This window comes from Sander vitreus, chromosome 2 (genome assembly GCF_031162955.1).
Source record: "Sander vitreus isolate 19-12246 chromosome 2, sanVit1, whole genome shotgun sequence".
Lineage (NCBI taxonomy): Eukaryota > Metazoa > Chordata > Actinopteri > Perciformes > Percidae > Sander > Sander vitreus.
The window spans coordinates 30,020,008-30,037,784 of record NC_135856.1 but is presented as its reverse complement, the minus strand read 5'-3'; the positions used below and the strand labels follow the sequence as shown (position 1 = coordinate 30,037,784).

Sequence of the window (17,777 nt, the reverse complement as noted above, 5' to 3'; positions counted from 1 at the left end):
TTGGGATATTTTTGGCCTCTGCTGCTTCAATTTTGATCTTTGTAAAATCTCCCCAAAGTCTATGGAAATGCAATATGAAATGACTTGGAGTTCCCCTTCAATGTAACCTGACTCAACCTTATTACTGTTTAGTGAAATAGTATTGCTTAATGGGTTGTTTTGTGGTGTTTTGACAGCCTAACTCAGGGTCCACTCTAGCTTTTTCTGGAGTTTTCAACTGCACCTCAGTCTTCCTTCGTAGATTGAGTTAGGTCGGTTGTCACGGCGATAACTTGGTTGTTAATCACGTGACCTGAATAAAAACTTTCGTTACTGTACAACTGTTTGACGCACGTTTGAGGGACAGTCACTGAAGAAATAGCCAAACGACAAAAACAAGATAAAACTCCCTTTAATATGCAATGAATCATTTTCAAGTAACCTTTTTTCCTAATGTCTGTTGGTAACAAAACAATACTGTATACAAACACAAAATTGCTACATTAATGTAAACGAGATATAAAAATGATCCTTATGGTAATAAAACAAGTATTTGCTGAAGAATTCCCCTTTTTTCTTTTTTATGTGAATTTTTTTTTCTTAGACCAACCTCCACCAAGCTCACTGTTAAAATTTCAAAAATATTCAAAAACAATATGGCAACGTAACATTCAAACATCAATTCTTTTCTTTTTTTTGTCGTTTTAGTTGTAACACTCAGATGCTAAGTTCAGAGGTTTGATGTTTCGACTTACTGGTGGAGTCTCATGTACACATCAGCCATGCATTTTTTTTTTTTGATATTGCGTTCATTTACTTTATACACCATTATATATTAATGTGTTTATCCCCTGTCGTTCCAATTTGTCAGCAGTACTTTGAATTCTTTTGTTACAGAGAGAAGCCGGAAGGCGACTGTCAAGGAGTTTGTCATGCAATCTGATCATTCAGCATCTGTTGAAGGTGTGTGTGTGTGTGTGTGTGTGTGTGTGTGTGTAATAGAAATCATAAGAACGACGACGACGTGAACAGAAACCAAGGAGACTGTACTAACGGACTGTTAACTGCTGAAGCTGACACTCGTTCAAGGCATTAGTGAGACAGTTTCTGTCCTGGCGTGAGGAGTAACAAGGCGGCTGAGGAGGACTGGGAGGCAGAACAATTTAAAAACAACAGGTTTAGATTATCGGGATGCCGTTCCGAACTCAGTGAGCGGGTTTTAACGAGTTTTCCTTGCAGTGGATGAGGGAGCCGGGGAGGTGGTTTGTGTGGGACAGTGTAACAGGCTCGGTGTATCCTTCCTGCCAGACTGGTGCTGGCTGTGGGAGGATACTGGTAGTATTTCTTTTTTATTTCTTTATTTTTTTAAATGGGGTAGATGGACCTACACTGAGGTGAGGGAGACGAGAAATAAGTGCGTGGCATTTGACAGATCTATGACAGGAAGTGACTGGCTGGCCTGGGAGATGAGTCTATGATAAGATGTTGGACATGAACTCGTAGAACCGTTTGGAGTACTGCTCCGGGTTCACCGTCGAGATCTCGGCCCCCGCCTGAGAAACAAAACAAAAAGAGGCAGACAATTAGAGAGATGGAGCAGCACGCAGTATAAAAACAATAATACTGCTATTCTTTGTGTTACATGGAGCGAAATGCCCTTCCAGGGGCCCTGTGACCGGAGAATAAAGTCTTAAAACTTAAGTCATCGTTATTGTCATTTTTGTCTCACCATTCAGATTCAGCCAATCACATGCTCCCAGTCTCTCTGAGCAAGCTCCGCAACCACAAGTTAGCTAAAGCATCAATCATGTTAAAGTTATTCGGAATCAACAAGCTAGACGCTGCTGCTGTAAATAAATACAATGAATAGGTACAATACAATAACCAGCGTATAAAAACAAACTTCAGGGTTCATATGTTTTGAAAAAACCTGGAAAGGTTTTGGAATTTGAAAAATGCAAGTTCCAAGCCTGGAAAGGTTTTGGAAACATTAAAAGACCCAGAAAGTTTTGGAAAAGTCATGGAATTCTTTTTTAACACAGCAGAATAATGTGTGATTAATACATTTATTTTCACGTCATCTTAACAATCAACGTTCTATTCGGGGCGCGATATTACGAATCCCACTATGAACAACATACATTATCATTCATTTTATTGTTAAACCTCCGAGGCTAAACTTTAACACAGATTTATATTCTTATTGTATAATGTCGACTGACATTTTCAGGAATACATAGTCATGGAAATTTGCCGAAAAGTATTGGTTAAAATGCGTATGAACCCTGAAACTTGAAATAACAATGAACTCCAATGAAGCTCCGGTAATCTCAACAAAGAATGATGAAAAGGCATTTCATCTTATTATTGAATTGACTTTTGATGCCTAAACAAATATGAAATGACTTAATCCATTGCTTTAAAAATATGTATTTTACATGATGTATTCAAAATGTCTTATTGACTTATTTTAAAACGCTATAATTAACATGTTGGACCCTTCTTAATCTGCCCTTTGTGTGTGCAGCCATAGGCTGGAGGATCGTGATGTAGCGATGATGTCGTCTCACCCCGTGTTTCACAGTTTTGGCAGCATGTGCAGCTTTTTTCTTAGCGTCATAGTGCGTCAGGATGTCGATGATAGCCATGAAGTACACTTCCTTCTTCACAGCACCTAGCACAAGAACAACACATCACGAGGTTTCACTGTCACCTGAAAACACACCATCAAGGCTGCTGTGGCTTTAGTTCTTTGGTGTTCTACTGCTACAGCTTTGACTGTTCTACTCCGTAGTTTTAAGTGCTCTTAATCTGGCTGATAAAGATGGTCTGGAATATAAGGATAATGTAAAACTAAACAATATAAATATCAAGATTATGCATATTATTTCTTATGCTTATTTTCTTGACGGACAAGTTTGTCATCTAATCAGCTGGCAGCTCTAGCTTTTTAAAGCTAGAGCTCGATTCAGTAAGTCAGACAGATGTCAAAGGCGGCCCTCACAGTCGTGGCTCTTGATTGCGTAAACGTCCACAGAGGGGTCAAACTCCCCAGGGCCGAAGAATCCCCCGCAGTTGAGAGGGTTTCCGGGGCTGTCGGGGGGCGTGCCGAACGAGCCGGTGAGCACGCCTCCACCCATCCCGTCGTTGTCGTACTCCTCCTCCTCCCCCACGCCCTCCACGTCCATCTCCTCCTGCTCGGCCCGGTCCACGTCATGGATCCCCACCAGGAGACTGTAGTCCATGATCTTTAGGGTTGCCAGGAACTGACACAGACACACACACACACACACACACACACACACACACACACACACACACACACACACACACACGACACAGCACACGACACACACAGCACACAGACAGACAGACAGACAGACAGACAGACAGACAAGTTGTCACATCTGGACAAAACCCATTAAAAGTATTGAGGTCTGATAGCCAGACTACCCAAACTAAATCAAATAATAGACACATTTCTTACCATTTTAAAGGGTAAATACCGTTCTTTTCAACCTGAAACCCTATATCCTATGTCTTTGTGTCTAAGTGACTGATGGGAACAACAATCTTTGACATTGGTCCAGTATTAAGCAACATTGCTGCAGTCGGCAGCGGCGAAACAAGCTGTGAATCTGGAAAGATTTTTTCCTGACAAACATCCTCACGTTTGAAAAACTGGGTAAGTGATCACTTGGTAATTTGCTTGATAACTGATTTGATATTGATTTTCAAAATGGTTACTAAATAATTCTCTGTCAAAAGTGTGAATATTTAGAGTAAGTGGTTAAAGGGGAACTATACTTTTTTAATGTTTTTGTGTCTAAGTGACTGATGGGAACAACTATCTTTGACATTGGTCCAGTATTAAGAGATCGCTGCAGTCGGCAGTGGAGAAACAAACTACAATGTAAGTTAATAAGACAATTGTCCAGCTTGTATTTACCTTCACAAAAGTGCTTGTTTTGCCACTGACAGGCTCAGATTCATATTTTAAGTGTCTGACAACATTATGGAAAGGATTTCTAAGGAGGCCAACCTTTCTGTTAAAGAGTAAGATTCTTTTTTTTAAACAAAAACATCTGCGAAATTACGTTTGCTAAAGCCACCAGACTCCATGTAAATAAAAAACTGTAATTTTAGCATCGTAAAGTATACTTAATTCAAAGTCAACGGAAACAAAATATAACTATGAAAAGCCGTTTTGGGTCATCTTTCCACTTTTCCAACCATCACAACTCTAGTTTCGGTTGAAATAAACACATAGTTTACCGATTTACATGTGAAAATATGTTGGCTCTATACACGCAAAAAGTATTTCTTTTTTAAATGGAGTCTGGTGGGTTTAGCGCTAGCGACCACAGAGCTGTTTATGGTTAAACAGAATCTCAACAAGGTTTTAAAAAGGCCTGTCTCTGAATGGATGCTTTCCATAATGTTGTCAGACCCTTAGAATAATAATCTGAGCCTTTCAGTGGCAAAAACAGCACTTTTAGTGGACCAAACTGACGATGCACATTTGCCCCATAGGGTTAAAAAAAAAACTAAACTACCCTTTAAGAGCAATTTAAAGATGTTGAGTTGTGACATGTAAAACTGATTCTGAGCTTCTCATACAGATTCCTTCATTGTGGTGGAGCCGATTCACAGCACTTCTTTTGTTTGTACAATGAGGGATAGTCAGAAGAGCCTGATCAATTCTACAGAAAACCAGATGAAAACCTAGAAGTGTTTCTTACCTCTACGTCCCGCTTTAGCTTCTCCAAAAAGTACTTCTTGTTGTCATCTCCTATCTGCAGCTTCTGGCCTTCATTCAGGAAGTCGTTGTCTTTAAAAGTGGGGAGTTCTTTAGCCTGAAGAGAGGGGAAGTATTTAGGTATCAAACTGTAGCAGAAATGTTGGTAGTGATGATTAGAGGCCACAGAGCCACATCTGCAAGATACAGATACTGCTGATAAGCGTTACAAGTCACACGGTCGTAAATGCCATATGATGACAAATGCATCGAGATAATGTCAGAATCAATGGTCCTTCAGTGACTTCTGGTTTCACGGGACAGATAAAGTCCCAATCCAACAGCTGACATTTGTCAGCATTCAACAGCACATATGAACCAAGTATCACACACTGACTACATGAAACCAGTGCAAAACTACTACCAGAATACATCAGTTTACTTAAAACTTACTTTTAGCTCATTTTGACAAGTTTGTGAGCTAAGGGGCGTTTATTTTTGGCCCATCATGTCAGCAGCCGTCACTGCACGGAAATAAAACGTACCTTCTCCTTGTCGCTGGCTTCCCTTGAGACCGTAGAACCCTATAAATGAGGGAAAATAGGGATAAAAATAGAATTAACTGAAAGCAGCTCAAGAAACATCTGAGGAATTGTTAGCATAGTGCATTTTTAAAATGTCAATATTGGAAAAGGTAAGGTTGTTTTCTCCAGAGAATACTTGGCAGGAGAAGAAGCTTATGCTATGAAGGATTCTTTTAGGGGAGGGGAAAGAAGCAGTTAGCACACTGTGTTCATAACGACCGGTGGGGAAACTGTGCACCGTAATATTCAGCACAAACCCAGAATGTTTTATTGATGAGCTCGATTTGTAATCTCCTGCTAATTTTACCAGAAGAGTATGAACCTTGCCCTTTTTCTGAGTATATTGCTAAATGAAGTATCTTAAAGCTACGGTGCGTAGTTTCTGTCGCCCCCATGAGGAATTCTAACAAAACTGTTGGCGAGAGTTGTGTGGAGCTGATAGTCTTAATTAGCTTTGTAGCAACTCATTTGGCAATGGCTTGAATGTAACGGACGTTCATTAATATCAAAAAGGTATGGACTAATGCTTTAGTAGTATAGTATATGTAGTAGTAGTAGTAGTAGTAGTATACGCAGAATGTACTTCGCCCCTTTTGATTTGAACAAATCTCTTCCTACCTGTTTACCTGTTTGAGCGTTAGAACGTGGTTTAGTTTACCTGAATGACCAGCCATTCAGGACACAGGGGCCCTCAAAGTTGACCCACCGCTTTTAGAAGACACACATATCATCTTCAATAATAAACATTACAGTATGCTTCTCTGGTTATCAGATAGGTAACAAATAAGGTTATCCACTGAATACTTTTGGTCTAAAATAAATACATATGCAAATTAGGTGATTTTTTTTTTTTGGTCCTTAAATCTTAAAAGGTCCAATATGTAATATATTTACTGTAATAAATCCAAAAAGGACCCCAATGCGTCATCAGATATTAAGGAAACATGCTAAGTTGAAATACTATCTTTTCTGATAACAATGCTAACGCCGGTATTTTCTCCTTTTGAAATTTCCGTTCCATGACGGAATGTCTGTTTGTGTTTTGGCCTGTTTGTTGTTCAACTGCCCAGTTTGTCAGCCAGGCCGGACCAGCTACAGCTGTGAGGTTAGCACAGCCATAAAAGCAGCACACAAACAAACAGGATCAACGGAGATAGATTTTACCCGACAAAAAAAACGTCATGTTTCTAACAGTTGCGTGACCAGGGACGTAACAAACCCCGGGTAAATATTGGAGATGTATTTGAAAGATGGAGACAGCTTAGAGCCCAAAAGGACGCAGAGTTGACTAATTTCCTCCTGAACAGGTAGCTAAGCATTAGCTTCAGGCTAATTTATCACAGCTACTAGGGACGGGCATTTTATGTCATTTCAACATTTGTATTCTACTCACATTGAATTATATAGCTAGAGTACCCGAGTTGGTTACTCGCAAAATCAATTGAGACACAGCCAGTAAAGTGATCCTGACTGGTCCTGGCTAATGCCGCTGTGCTAACTCTGCTAACTGCTAACGTTACCAGGACCAGGCAAGCAGCCACGGCTGTTTACAATGTGTAAGCGGCTGTAGCCGACTTCTGAGTAGATGGTGGGTAGGTCAGTCTAAAGGCAGTGGTTCCCAACCTTTTTTGGCCTGTGAGCCCTTAAAATGAAGCAATGTCTACTCGGGACCCCTCGTCAAAGTTTATGGCCTCAGTGCAAACATGAAATGTCAGCAGTTCAACTAAAGAGGGATTTTTAGAGGCCTGACGAGGTGAAATAATCTAGTATTTCAAAAGGAAAAAAAGTCAGAAAGAAATGCACAAAAATACACTTTATGTAACAGATTGTTTTTTCTTACCGCCAGGGTTCCCACACATTATACACATAGAGAAACTTTTCCATGACTATTCACAACTTAGACGAACAGAACTGTATAGTGTACTTTACTCCAAATGTTATTTATTGTATGTTATTAAACAAAATTAAAATCAAACAGCAACTTTTTTTTCCAATTTAGTTGGTTTTGTTCATATTTGCCTCAAATACTTCAAACTACCGACACAGTCAATACATTGTCCTGAACTTAAAAATGCTTTAGAAGCACTTATATCAGTCTGGCCCTGGCTTTCAAGCATGAGGAGAAACAGAACCCATTGTACCAACACAGCTCCCTCTGAAGCCACAAAAGGATTTATACAACTTTTCTTCCACACATGCAGGAGTACCCTGTAAACAGACTTTGATGTGTAAAATCGGTTGATTGATTTTTGGAATTGATTGTCCAAACTTCACATTTATACGTGCCCATAATAACAGTGTTGTTAAACTACTGCCATGGCCCATAATCACTGCAAAATCCAAATACATCAGGTGAGCAGTATATAAGCATTCACCTAAAATTGCATTGCTCTGACTCAATTAAAGTCGATTTAGTCAATTTTCTAATTTGTTCAGATCCCAAACGAATGTCTGAAACCAAAATACATTAAAGTTACATATGAAACAGAGAAATCTGGAATGAGCAAATACTCTGCATTTTTGCTTGACTTGTACAATTACTTGATATCTAAATTGATATTCATTCATTACTATTACATTTAACCTAATTGAATCTAGGATGTTTCATTTTAATGTAATCCCTTGGAGGAAAGTCCTAAATAAATCCATAATATATATACATTTTCACACATTTATCATTCAAAGAGTGGTTACAGGGGTAATGAGAGAGACGGCTGTTGTTGCACAAATGTGTGACTGGAGTCTGTGCTTCTAGTATTCAGTTGTGTGTGTGTGTGTGTGTGTGTGTGTGTGTGTGTGTGTGTGTGTGTGTGTGTGTGTGTGTGTGTGTGTGTGTTTGTGTTTTATCCTAAGAAAGGTTTGTGTGTGGGCGAAACATGTTTGTGTAGTGCAGTGAACAGACATGTTCTACCTTCAGGTCATATTTGCGGTGTACAGTGAGGCGATGGCTAAATACATTCCGGGTCACCACCATGTACGTCTCCACCCCGTCCACCGTTAGCCTGTACATGCCCAGGAACTGAGGGAGCAGCGTGTTGCCATGACACTCCACTATAAACTGGAGCCAATCAGGGGAGGAAAGCAGAGAGTTTAACGGGAAAAAAGTGTGGGAGTAAGGAATCAAATATACAGTTTATGAACTGATTAAAACTAGGGCTGTCAGCATTAACGCGTTAATCGCGATGCGATTAAGAGTCAAGCATAATGCGTTAATAATTTTTTTTATTTTTTTTAATCGTATAAATCTTGAAATCAAGTTCATAAAGTCACTTTCTTTGCATTCATTTGATTCCCAATCAAGATACACTGGTAAGAATGGCTTCCCATTGTTTATATGTACTTAAAAGCAGTTCTGAAATGCAAAATAATAGAATTTTAATCATGTGATAAAACATGCGATTAACTATAGAAATTCAACGATTAATCGCGATTAAGAAAATGTAATGGTTTGACAGCCCTAAGTAAAACTGAACACAGCACTGCTCTTCAGTCAGCATTTCAACAATTCTGCAGCATTTACTTGCATGAGGTTAGATGCAAACGAAGGAAGCAGACCTTAAATAATTTTTCACGGACTGGTACTCCTACATTTCAGTCCTATACTTCATCTATATAAATAATAAATATTTAGATGCAATACTGTAAGAAAGCACACATTTCATACCCAAAAATGTAACCGCATTACAGATATCGAAGTACTAAGTCAAATGTCCCGTGTGGTGGTACGAGGGGCTTCAGGGTTCAACAATAAGGGTTGCCCGATGGCCCGGGGCAAGTAATGCATGTTGAATGATTTGATTTGAATGTGCCGTTGGCCAATCAAGAACTGAGTTGACGTTTTTGTTTTTTTTTCCTCAACATTTCTTTTACGTTTCTGATGCTTTCAAGTTTGTTTTTTTTAAATATTTTAAAAACCCAATTGGGCCAGTAGAATTTTTTTTCCCACTTGCCTGACCGGACAAGTAAAAAAAAACCTTAACACTGAACCGTGGGCTACCTGGTGATATTTCTTTAGGATGTTGTGCATCTCAGCAATGTCCTCACTGGACACGGTTTTAATTACAAAGTGGTGGTCGTAGCTGGACAGGAAGCGGTTGCCGAAGCGACCCTGGGTGTCGCTATTGAGTGGGGCGCTCCTCGTCAGAGAGTTCTGCCGAAAAAATTAAAAAAGACATCCATTTATATCCTTATGTCAAAGTAGACATTTTACACTTCCCAAGACCCTTTCACCTTAAAATAATTTTTATTTCTTTCATCAAAAGTTTGTTTCTTTATTTCGAACAAAAAATATGAAATCTAAAAAACACAATAAGGGCGTAGCAACGCACCGAAAAGGAAAAACAATATCTACGAAGTGCGACAAATCCGAAAAGTAGCGGGATGAAGCCGAAGCTTGTTATTTTTCCCACCCCTCATTTGGTTTGTGTCCTGTAACCAGAAGGAACTTACCTGGTAGTCCTGGTCATCGATGCAGAACCTCTCCCTCAGGTTTCTGAACACCATGGGACAGTACTCCTTGAACTTAAAGCGACTAGGCAGGTTTTCTCTGACCAGGAGAAGAAGGAGAGTTACAAAGAGTCAGAACAACAAAAAGGAGCTCAGAGGCTCATCGCTGAAAATGAGGAGGAAGACTGATGTTTGTTTTGGAAAAGGTCTGCTTGCTGTTGGATTTACTTCTGCTATTGTGTGGATCCTGCAACAGACTACAATGCAATTCAGAGTTGGCATTTACAGCTTTGAGCTCATTTCCCAAACGCATTTGTCAACTCTTCCGAGGAGGTCATGCTTTCGGTGCAGTTTGTCTTTTTGTCTGTCAGCAGGATTATGGAAAAACTGCTGGCCCGATTTTCATGAGACGTGGGGAAGGGTGTAGCACGGGCCAAGGAAGAACCCATTCAATTTTGGAGTGGATCCACATCACGGGGTGGATACATCAATTTTTTATCACTTTCAATAACATTGCAAGGTAGGGCATTTGTGCTGCGTTCACGAGGTGTCAGAATAACCAGAAACATTAGTTCCTGACTGGGAAAATTCATGTGAACGGCCCTTCAAGTCGTAAGGTTAACATTGCCAGATAGGGAAGGCCTTGGCGGAGGTCTGCGCTCTCCGAGTGCTCTTCTAGTTCTACTTGTGAACGTAACTTTAGATGCTGCCTGTTTGCAGGATGAGAAGTGCACCAAATAGCAAAGTAAACCCAAACATCAGTTTCTTTGCAATTCGTATTGCAAAGAAAACAAATTTCATCACATGTGAACTTAAGCACTGACATAATTTCCATTCACTACTAAAGCCGGATGTGTACAAATGTCAACAAAAAATAGAGATTTTATTGAACATACATGTGGTATATTTTGACTCTATTTAGGGACATCTCGTATTCCTATTGGCAGTTATCTTTGGAATTTATTTTGCTCAAGTAAAGAAATGCAAAGAGATGCATGACCGCAAACTAGTGAACAATACCACCAACCGAAAACCTTCATCACTACAAAATATGGCAGAACTGGAATGTGAAATGCAAAGACATTTGAATTGCAGCCAAAAATCACAAATCCAGTGTGGCTTTATCTCTTGCTTTTAAATAGCAAATGTCCAATGCAAATTACATATCCTTGCATTTTACATTTCAGCCCTTATATTTTGTTGCGAGAATAGATTTGGGTTGCTGTAAATATTGGTTGGTTTGAGTCTGGCTATTAGCAATTTGATATGCAAGTTCTCAAAAGCAACAAGAGACTCTTTGGGAACTGTAAATGAGCAACAAAGAGAAAGACACCATAGTGTGCCTAAACTGTAGGTGCATCACTCAAAGAAGCTACAGGATTATCGAATTAATGTGGCATGACAACTAGGGCTGCACATTATATCGGTTTTTTGGGGGTTTTTTTAAACCGTCATTGCAATATCAACTGGCTAAATAAACACATGGCCAAAGGCTGCGACATATCGCGAAAGACAATCAGAGATTTTTTGTGTTGAAAGATACTATTGGTACAAGACTGCACTTTAAAATGCAACCGTCTCTTTTTTTAGCGGTGCCTTTTATATTCAATTCCATGTTCAATTTGTTTAATAAAAGAATTTTGGAAATTATTTCCTTTCATTTGTTTTTGCAATTTGTTGTATTTTAGAATAATACTGAAAGCAACAGAAAGGCGGAACTGATTATCACAACATCATCGCATATTTCCTCATATCGTGCAGCCCTGACAACAAGCACAGATACATTGCATCAACAAAACGGAACAAGGGAGTCTCAAGTTGGAAATAGCCAACAGTGTTGTGATGAACACAGACTATTTTGGGGGGTTGATAATCACTATGAAATGTCATGCAACCTAATAGGATCCACTTTTGTGGCAGAGGCTGCTATGGTGACTCATTTACTTCAGACTCAAAGTACTGTTTATTTTGTCAACTCCTGTGCGCACAACCAAGGCGGCACATTTCTCTTAATTGTTGGAGGCTACAGTACAGACTTAGAGAAAACACCATACGGCTTCTGTCCTATACTGCTACTTTGCCATGAGGATGATTTGTATTGCTATGCTGCTTGGTTAAGTCATCATTGTCACATTATGGATGGTCCCGTTCATTCTAAATACAGCATATATTAGGCAAGTCGGACAAAGTCTCAGTTTGTATTGTGATGGGATATGATGAGTACAGTATATCTGCAATTTGAGCGTTTGAGCAAAGAAGTCATCACTTTACAAAAACATCCGTCAGCCATTTTGGAGTGGAAGCAGGTGTGAACTCTGGTGTTGGGTTGACCCTTTTGTTTACACGTGGATTACAGATTGTGCCTTCAACAGGCTGCCCTGACAGCACATAAGCTGTGATGTACGTACTTGTTAAATAGGTGGTTGTCCACTTTGATCTTACTGTAGGCTTTAAAGTCATCTGGCATCAGCATAACTGGTACAGGCACATTACTTAACTCGTTAATCTGAGGGAGAGAAGTGAGAAAGAGGGAGAGAGAGATCAGACAAGAGCCTGAAGCTGGCATAGGCCTACACACTAACAGACTGTATTGGTATTTCAGGAATATAAGAAATTGACTTTTGCAATTTCAATAAGAGCATGGTTTAAAATTTCGCTCAAAACATACTCCTACAAAAAAGTACTCCACTGTTCTGCGCAGATCCACTCAAACAAATCAACCTGTGCTTAAACATACAAAAATAAAGTTGAGAGAAATATGTACAGTATAAGCATCTCATTTGGCACTCAGGTACTGCACATGCCTAAAAGAGCTGTGAATACCTGTAACATGCCTCAGTATCCAAAAACGATATATGTGTTGTCAGGTTTATGTGACCCAAATGCATTCTGCCAAATCTCTGCGAGTGTTTACCAGCACCAATCATTAACTCTGGGACCAAACAGCAGGATACAGTTTGACTTGCAACTGCAGTTGAGCCCCCCCCCCCCCCAACTCTGATCGTATCTGATGAAACACATCCAGGGCAAAAGCTCACGCTGATGACCTTCAGAAAAAAACTCTTTGGAGATTATCGAGTAAACAGCCATACAAGGGAAATTATGCGTAAAGATTGAATAGATACCACGACCCCAGGGAGAAAGTTGAGTGAAACAGCCTTTAAGGAACTATGAAGTAATAACTGATGGATAAACTTTAAAAAAAAACAAAAAAAAAAACAACAACAACACAGTCCTGACCGTGCCGTTTGGTAATTGGTATGTGTGTGTAGTGTGTTATTGTATCTCGCTGTATCCAGTTTAGCTCCTTGTTACCTCACTGTTCTAATCTCTTAGTTTCATAAAAGCCCTTCTAGGGACAGGTGTTGCAAACTAGCATCTGCTATAAACACTGTGATACTCGCATGGGATAGCTGTTTTCAGTTTTGACTATGTATACTGTATCTGTCCCTATCAAACTAACCATAAATAAAAATAAATGAATAACAACAAAAGTGTCATTTATATCCAAAAAATTTAATTAAAATATATTTTATTCAACACAGTTGCAACACACTAAAAGTAGCCCATAATTTTTGAATACAGTTTTGAAAAGGGAAAGTCAGTCAGGTAGCTTTCTACTGGAGGCCTGTCAATTCCATGAACTCAGATGTGTGCAGTAAAAGTTCAAATTTAAAAAAAAAAGTGAACTTATGAAGTATAAAAACATGCAGTTGATGAGTTTTTGACGGAATGTTTCTATATGAACACACGGTGTCCTTTACAAATATCAGCCTTTTGTTATTGTAACGGTGTCCTCTAATAATGCTGAATGGGCTCAGTGAAAGAGCAGTGCAGCAGAATACAAACACTCCCTTTCACTTAAAGCTTTGAACTACCTGAGTGGGCAATTATTTGCCGACATGACATTAAAAAAAAATAATCAGTGGGATTAACAGCATCAAACAGGTGGCGTAGTACATCGTCTAGGCTAACACTAACTGACACTGTGTGTGGAAGTGAAGTCCTCCAGCATCACAGCTAGAGCACTATTAAAAATGCATCCAACTCCTGACTTTGATGAGAAGTCTGTTTGATGCCTTGAATCTGCTTCCCACCACCCACACCTCAAATCAACAGGCCTGTGTGCTGCACCCACACGTCCACTGCCAAAGTTCACCCACTGAATATTGGAGATGCTGCAGTAATAACCATATCATTATATTGTCATTTCATTTAACCGGCTGGCTAGTGTTATGTTACGTCTTGCTGAAATCAGCGTGGTTTGATACAGACACACAAACAGCATTCCCACTGTCACAGTGTCAAATCTGCTTTGGCTGTTTTGTCACTATATGCTGTTTTGGCAGTTATGACCACCTTTGAGTTACCACCAGTTATTGACGCATTTATGTTCGGAAGAAGAGTCAGTTTACCACCGAATACTGTCATTTCATCATAACCATGACAACCAGATGGTTATGTACTTTAACTGACACAAGGGAACCAAAAATAAAAAGATGTGAAAACAAATTACAACTGACTGTGGCAATAGCAGGTGCTTTTTCATTCAGAGCAGATCAAAAAGTTTCAACCCTAGATAGTTCTTCTCACACCAGAGAAGCTGCTTTTCAAGCATCAATTAAACTGTGCCAGAGTGGGTGCCTGACAAAAAAAGTTATTACTATGTATTGCATATTAGGCAAGAGCACACTGCTGGTGCAAACCCACTCCATCCATCAATGGTGTCGAATCTGCTCATCACTGTGCTTTTCATAGCCATAGGCTGTCTCGGCCAAAAGTGAATGTGATGTATTTTTCTGCTCTATTTATAGGGGAATGATGTGACGGTATAAACTGCAGTAGTCGGGTGCATGCGCCGAGCATTTAGAGCTGCAAATGCAAGCTCGGAGCCGGCTTATTTAAACAATAGGCAGGCTACTGTCTGCAGCTGTGGGGCTGAAAATCTGTGTTTAACCTGCTGCTCCGGCTGCCTGTCACACCCCTCCCACTCCATGCCTGCACTACAGTACAGCAGCCGCAGCTCACGACTTGGCTCCAAAACACTTTACCATCCATGATTTATGATGGCACATTATTGACGCTAGGCTTTGAGTGATAATGCACAATCTGCCGAGGACATGCTAATTTTCTGATAATCATTCCACAGCTGCAGAGAGTTTAAAATGCACACTTAAAATCCGTGCAAAACCCACGCTTCAGACACAGCAAATCGCGGCTAACTATCAAGACAGCATTTAGCTACAAACTGTATGACGGCCAGCTCTGGACAGAGTCAGCCAAGACATTTCTGTCCAAGCACACTACTAAATACTTAGCGAATACCCATTAAATAGATACATTACATGGCCGACTGAAAGCATCAAAGCTGGCTTGACAGATGAGGGCAGCTGGCTAACAAGCTAGCCGGCTAGCTAAATCAAAACAGCAGCATAAACAAACTGCTTACTAGCGAGAACGAGACATTTAAGATGTACTTACCGTATGGTTGACACCCCACATTAAAACGCTGAGAATGGGCTCACTTGCACGGAATAATTTCACTTTCTGTCCTATAAAATGCTTCTTTTTCGTCTTGGTTTTGCTAGCGCTGACAGGCGCTGCGCTGGTGCAGTTGGATGACATGTCTCAGGCTGGGAATTCAGGGTACGCAGACGGCACTCACTGTCGTTCAACAGCCCCTACACACAACAGAAAATTCGAAAAGTTAAGAGCGTTTAAAAAATCTATAAGTGCATCGTGCTCGTCGTCCAACTCGCAGCGAGTCTCTGGGTAGGATAACTGTCTTGATGGGAGTCAGCGGTAGAGCATTTTGCGCCGTCACCACCCTTCCTCCTCCCGAGCAGGCCGCGGTGGAGTCCAGAGAGCAGCTAGCCGGCCATCAGGCTACAGCACAGCCCCACTCTTCAAAAACAACAACCTGGAGAGGTGAACACTCGCCAGACAGCTCTTCTCTTTTCCCGTGAACGTGTGCAACACAGAACTGGTTGTGCTGCTGTTTTACTTGTTAGTGAGTAATCCCGTCATGATGCGCCTGAGATTGTTGTCAGCCACTGACCAGCGCTCATGCCAGCGCTACGTTCGGGGTCTCCTCAAGATGGCGTCTGTGTTGCATTTTACAGTCAACAGCGCTCCCAGCAGGACGCCGGTAGAACTACAGGGATTCCCACACACTTTACCTTGGATCCGAATTACACTAAGTACAAGGAGGGTAGCTAGATGGTTTGTAGCAAGGACTGAGGACCAAGTCCGCCCAAAACACCCATCTGTTAAATGTGTTAGTAGTTTGTGTTTTTTTTTTTTTTTTTTTTTTTACATTTTATTTATTAAGTTAACTGTTCAGTTATCTTGAATAGCCTATTGTTTAAATATAGTCTACACACTGTTATGCCTATGTCTGTAAAAAATCATTAGACTGTGTTGATTTTCTTTTTAAATTTTGTAGAGTGTAAACTCCCCCCAGGTTGCTAAAATGCTCAAACTCCCTAAAAAATGTAAATACGGCGGCATGACTTCAGTCAGTGTCCTCAATGATGGCCCTGGTTGTATCAACTGTAACACTTACATCTGTGACCTGGCCGATTCTGTGTCAATAGAGATTCAACTATAAAAATGGATTTACCAAAGGTTGGCAGGTGAGGTGTGAGTGCTTTAAAGACACATCTAGTATGCACTACTGAGCTCTGTAGTATTCAGATAAGGTCATACATCTAAGCTGTTATAGATTTAACTACCATTATGTTTGATAACAGATCACAATAAATGATGTCACCATTAAAACTGCTAGCAACGTAGCTAAAAGTTCTCATCAGGTCACAGAATCTGATGGATCACAAGAACCCCTCACAGTTTCACATACACATAAATACAGTGGTGGAATGTAACTAAGTACATTTACTCAAGCACTGTACTTAAGTACAAATTTGAGGTTGCCTACTTGTATTGTGTCTTTTCTTTTCATGCCACTTTCTCTACTCCACTACATTTCAGAGAGAAATATTGTACTTTTTACTCCACTACATTAATCTGACAGCTTTAGTTACTAGTTACTTTACAAATTAAGATTTTTTTTCACACAAAACACATGTAGTTTATAAAATATGAGGTTTTATTATAAATTCAACTACCCAACAATATAACGGCCTACAAGTCCAGCTGAAATGATTAGAGGATTAAACACAGAACAGTTTGGATCGTTTCCAGTTTCTAAAATGTGAGGATTTTTCTCCATTGAGTACTTTTACTTTTAATACTTAAGTACATTTTCCCGATGATTTTACTTAAGTAACATTGTCAATGCAGGACTTTACACACAATGTAATTCTCCAAGGCCAACCAGCACAGCTTCTGGTCTGACAATGGAGGCCATGGGGTATGTTCACTCATTCACTGCATTAACAGCAATATTCTCCAGAATTCCACCAATTTCATGTGGTTAGATATGATGATTGTATTGCTCTACAGGCCATCATTGGCGAATACCAATCCATTGCCAGAGGTACCACCTAAAATCTGGTTTAAAATGGTGAAACTATATGGTGAAAAGGAGCCTTATTCGGTGATCAGGTGGGTGGCCTATGAGCCAGGTTTTACCCCAGACTGGATGCAACTTTCAAACTATGGGAGTCACGAGGGCTCACAATATACTTGGACTTCTTTGAGAAAACCTCTCTTAAATGAGAAACATGGACTAGCCAACCAAGATTTCTTTTGATTTTTGCAGCTGAGACATCATATAGAGAGGGTAATTAGCAAAGAGGACCTAGAAAAACTTGGCTCTGGAGCTTGGATTCTAAATAATTTCATTGCTGCATACAGAGCTGACCTGGGTGCCAGAATTATTTCTAAACTCTATAGGGGCCTTCAGGAATTAGGGGGTGGGAGGCACATCTTACATTAAAGAGAAATGGGAAAATGAGGGACACTCTGTGCTATCGTTAGACGAATGGGAGAATCTAAATGACATGCAATTGAAGTCAACCAACTCGCCAACCAACTTGTCATGTAGAGAATATCATTGGAAAAACAGG

At 40.0% G+C, this 17,777-nt stretch overlaps 1 protein-coding gene across 1 annotated transcript; it reads right to left on the bottom strand.

Moving 5' to 3' along the window:
• Nucleotides 1-567: 567 nt before the first annotated feature.
• LOC144527341 (phosphatidylinositol 5-phosphate 4-kinase type-2 beta-like) lies at nucleotides 568-15,857 on the bottom strand. The gene is made up of 10 exons (XM_078265281.1): nucleotides 15,229-15,857; nucleotides 12,156-12,253; nucleotides 9,751-9,847; nucleotides 9,299-9,451; nucleotides 8,213-8,359; nucleotides 5,263-5,301; nucleotides 4,722-4,835; nucleotides 2,984-3,245; nucleotides 2,550-2,653; nucleotides 568-1,532 (listed from the first exon to the last, which is right to left on the bottom strand). The coding sequence occupies exons 1-10, from the start codon at nucleotides 15,370-15,372 to the stop codon at nucleotides 1,452-1,454; spliced, it is 1,239 nt and encodes a 412-aa protein (XP_078121407.1). The 5' UTR covers nucleotides 15,373-15,857; the 3' UTR covers nucleotides 568-1,451.
• Nucleotides 15,858-17,777: the final 1,920 nt, after the last annotated feature.

Coding starts and splice junctions, on each gene's coding strand:
- LOC144527341 (XM_078265281.1), bottom strand. CDS start 15,372: ATGTCATCCAACTGCACCAGCGCAGCGCCTGTCAGCGCTAGCAAAACC. Junction 8,360..9,298: donor TCCTAAAGAAATATCACCAG/GTAGCCCACGGT, acceptor GATTGGCTCCAG/TTTATAGTGGAGTGTCATGG. Junction 5,302..8,212: donor ACCGCAAATATGACCTGAAG/GTAGAACATGTC, acceptor CCTCATTTATAG/GGTTCTACGGTCTCAAGGGA.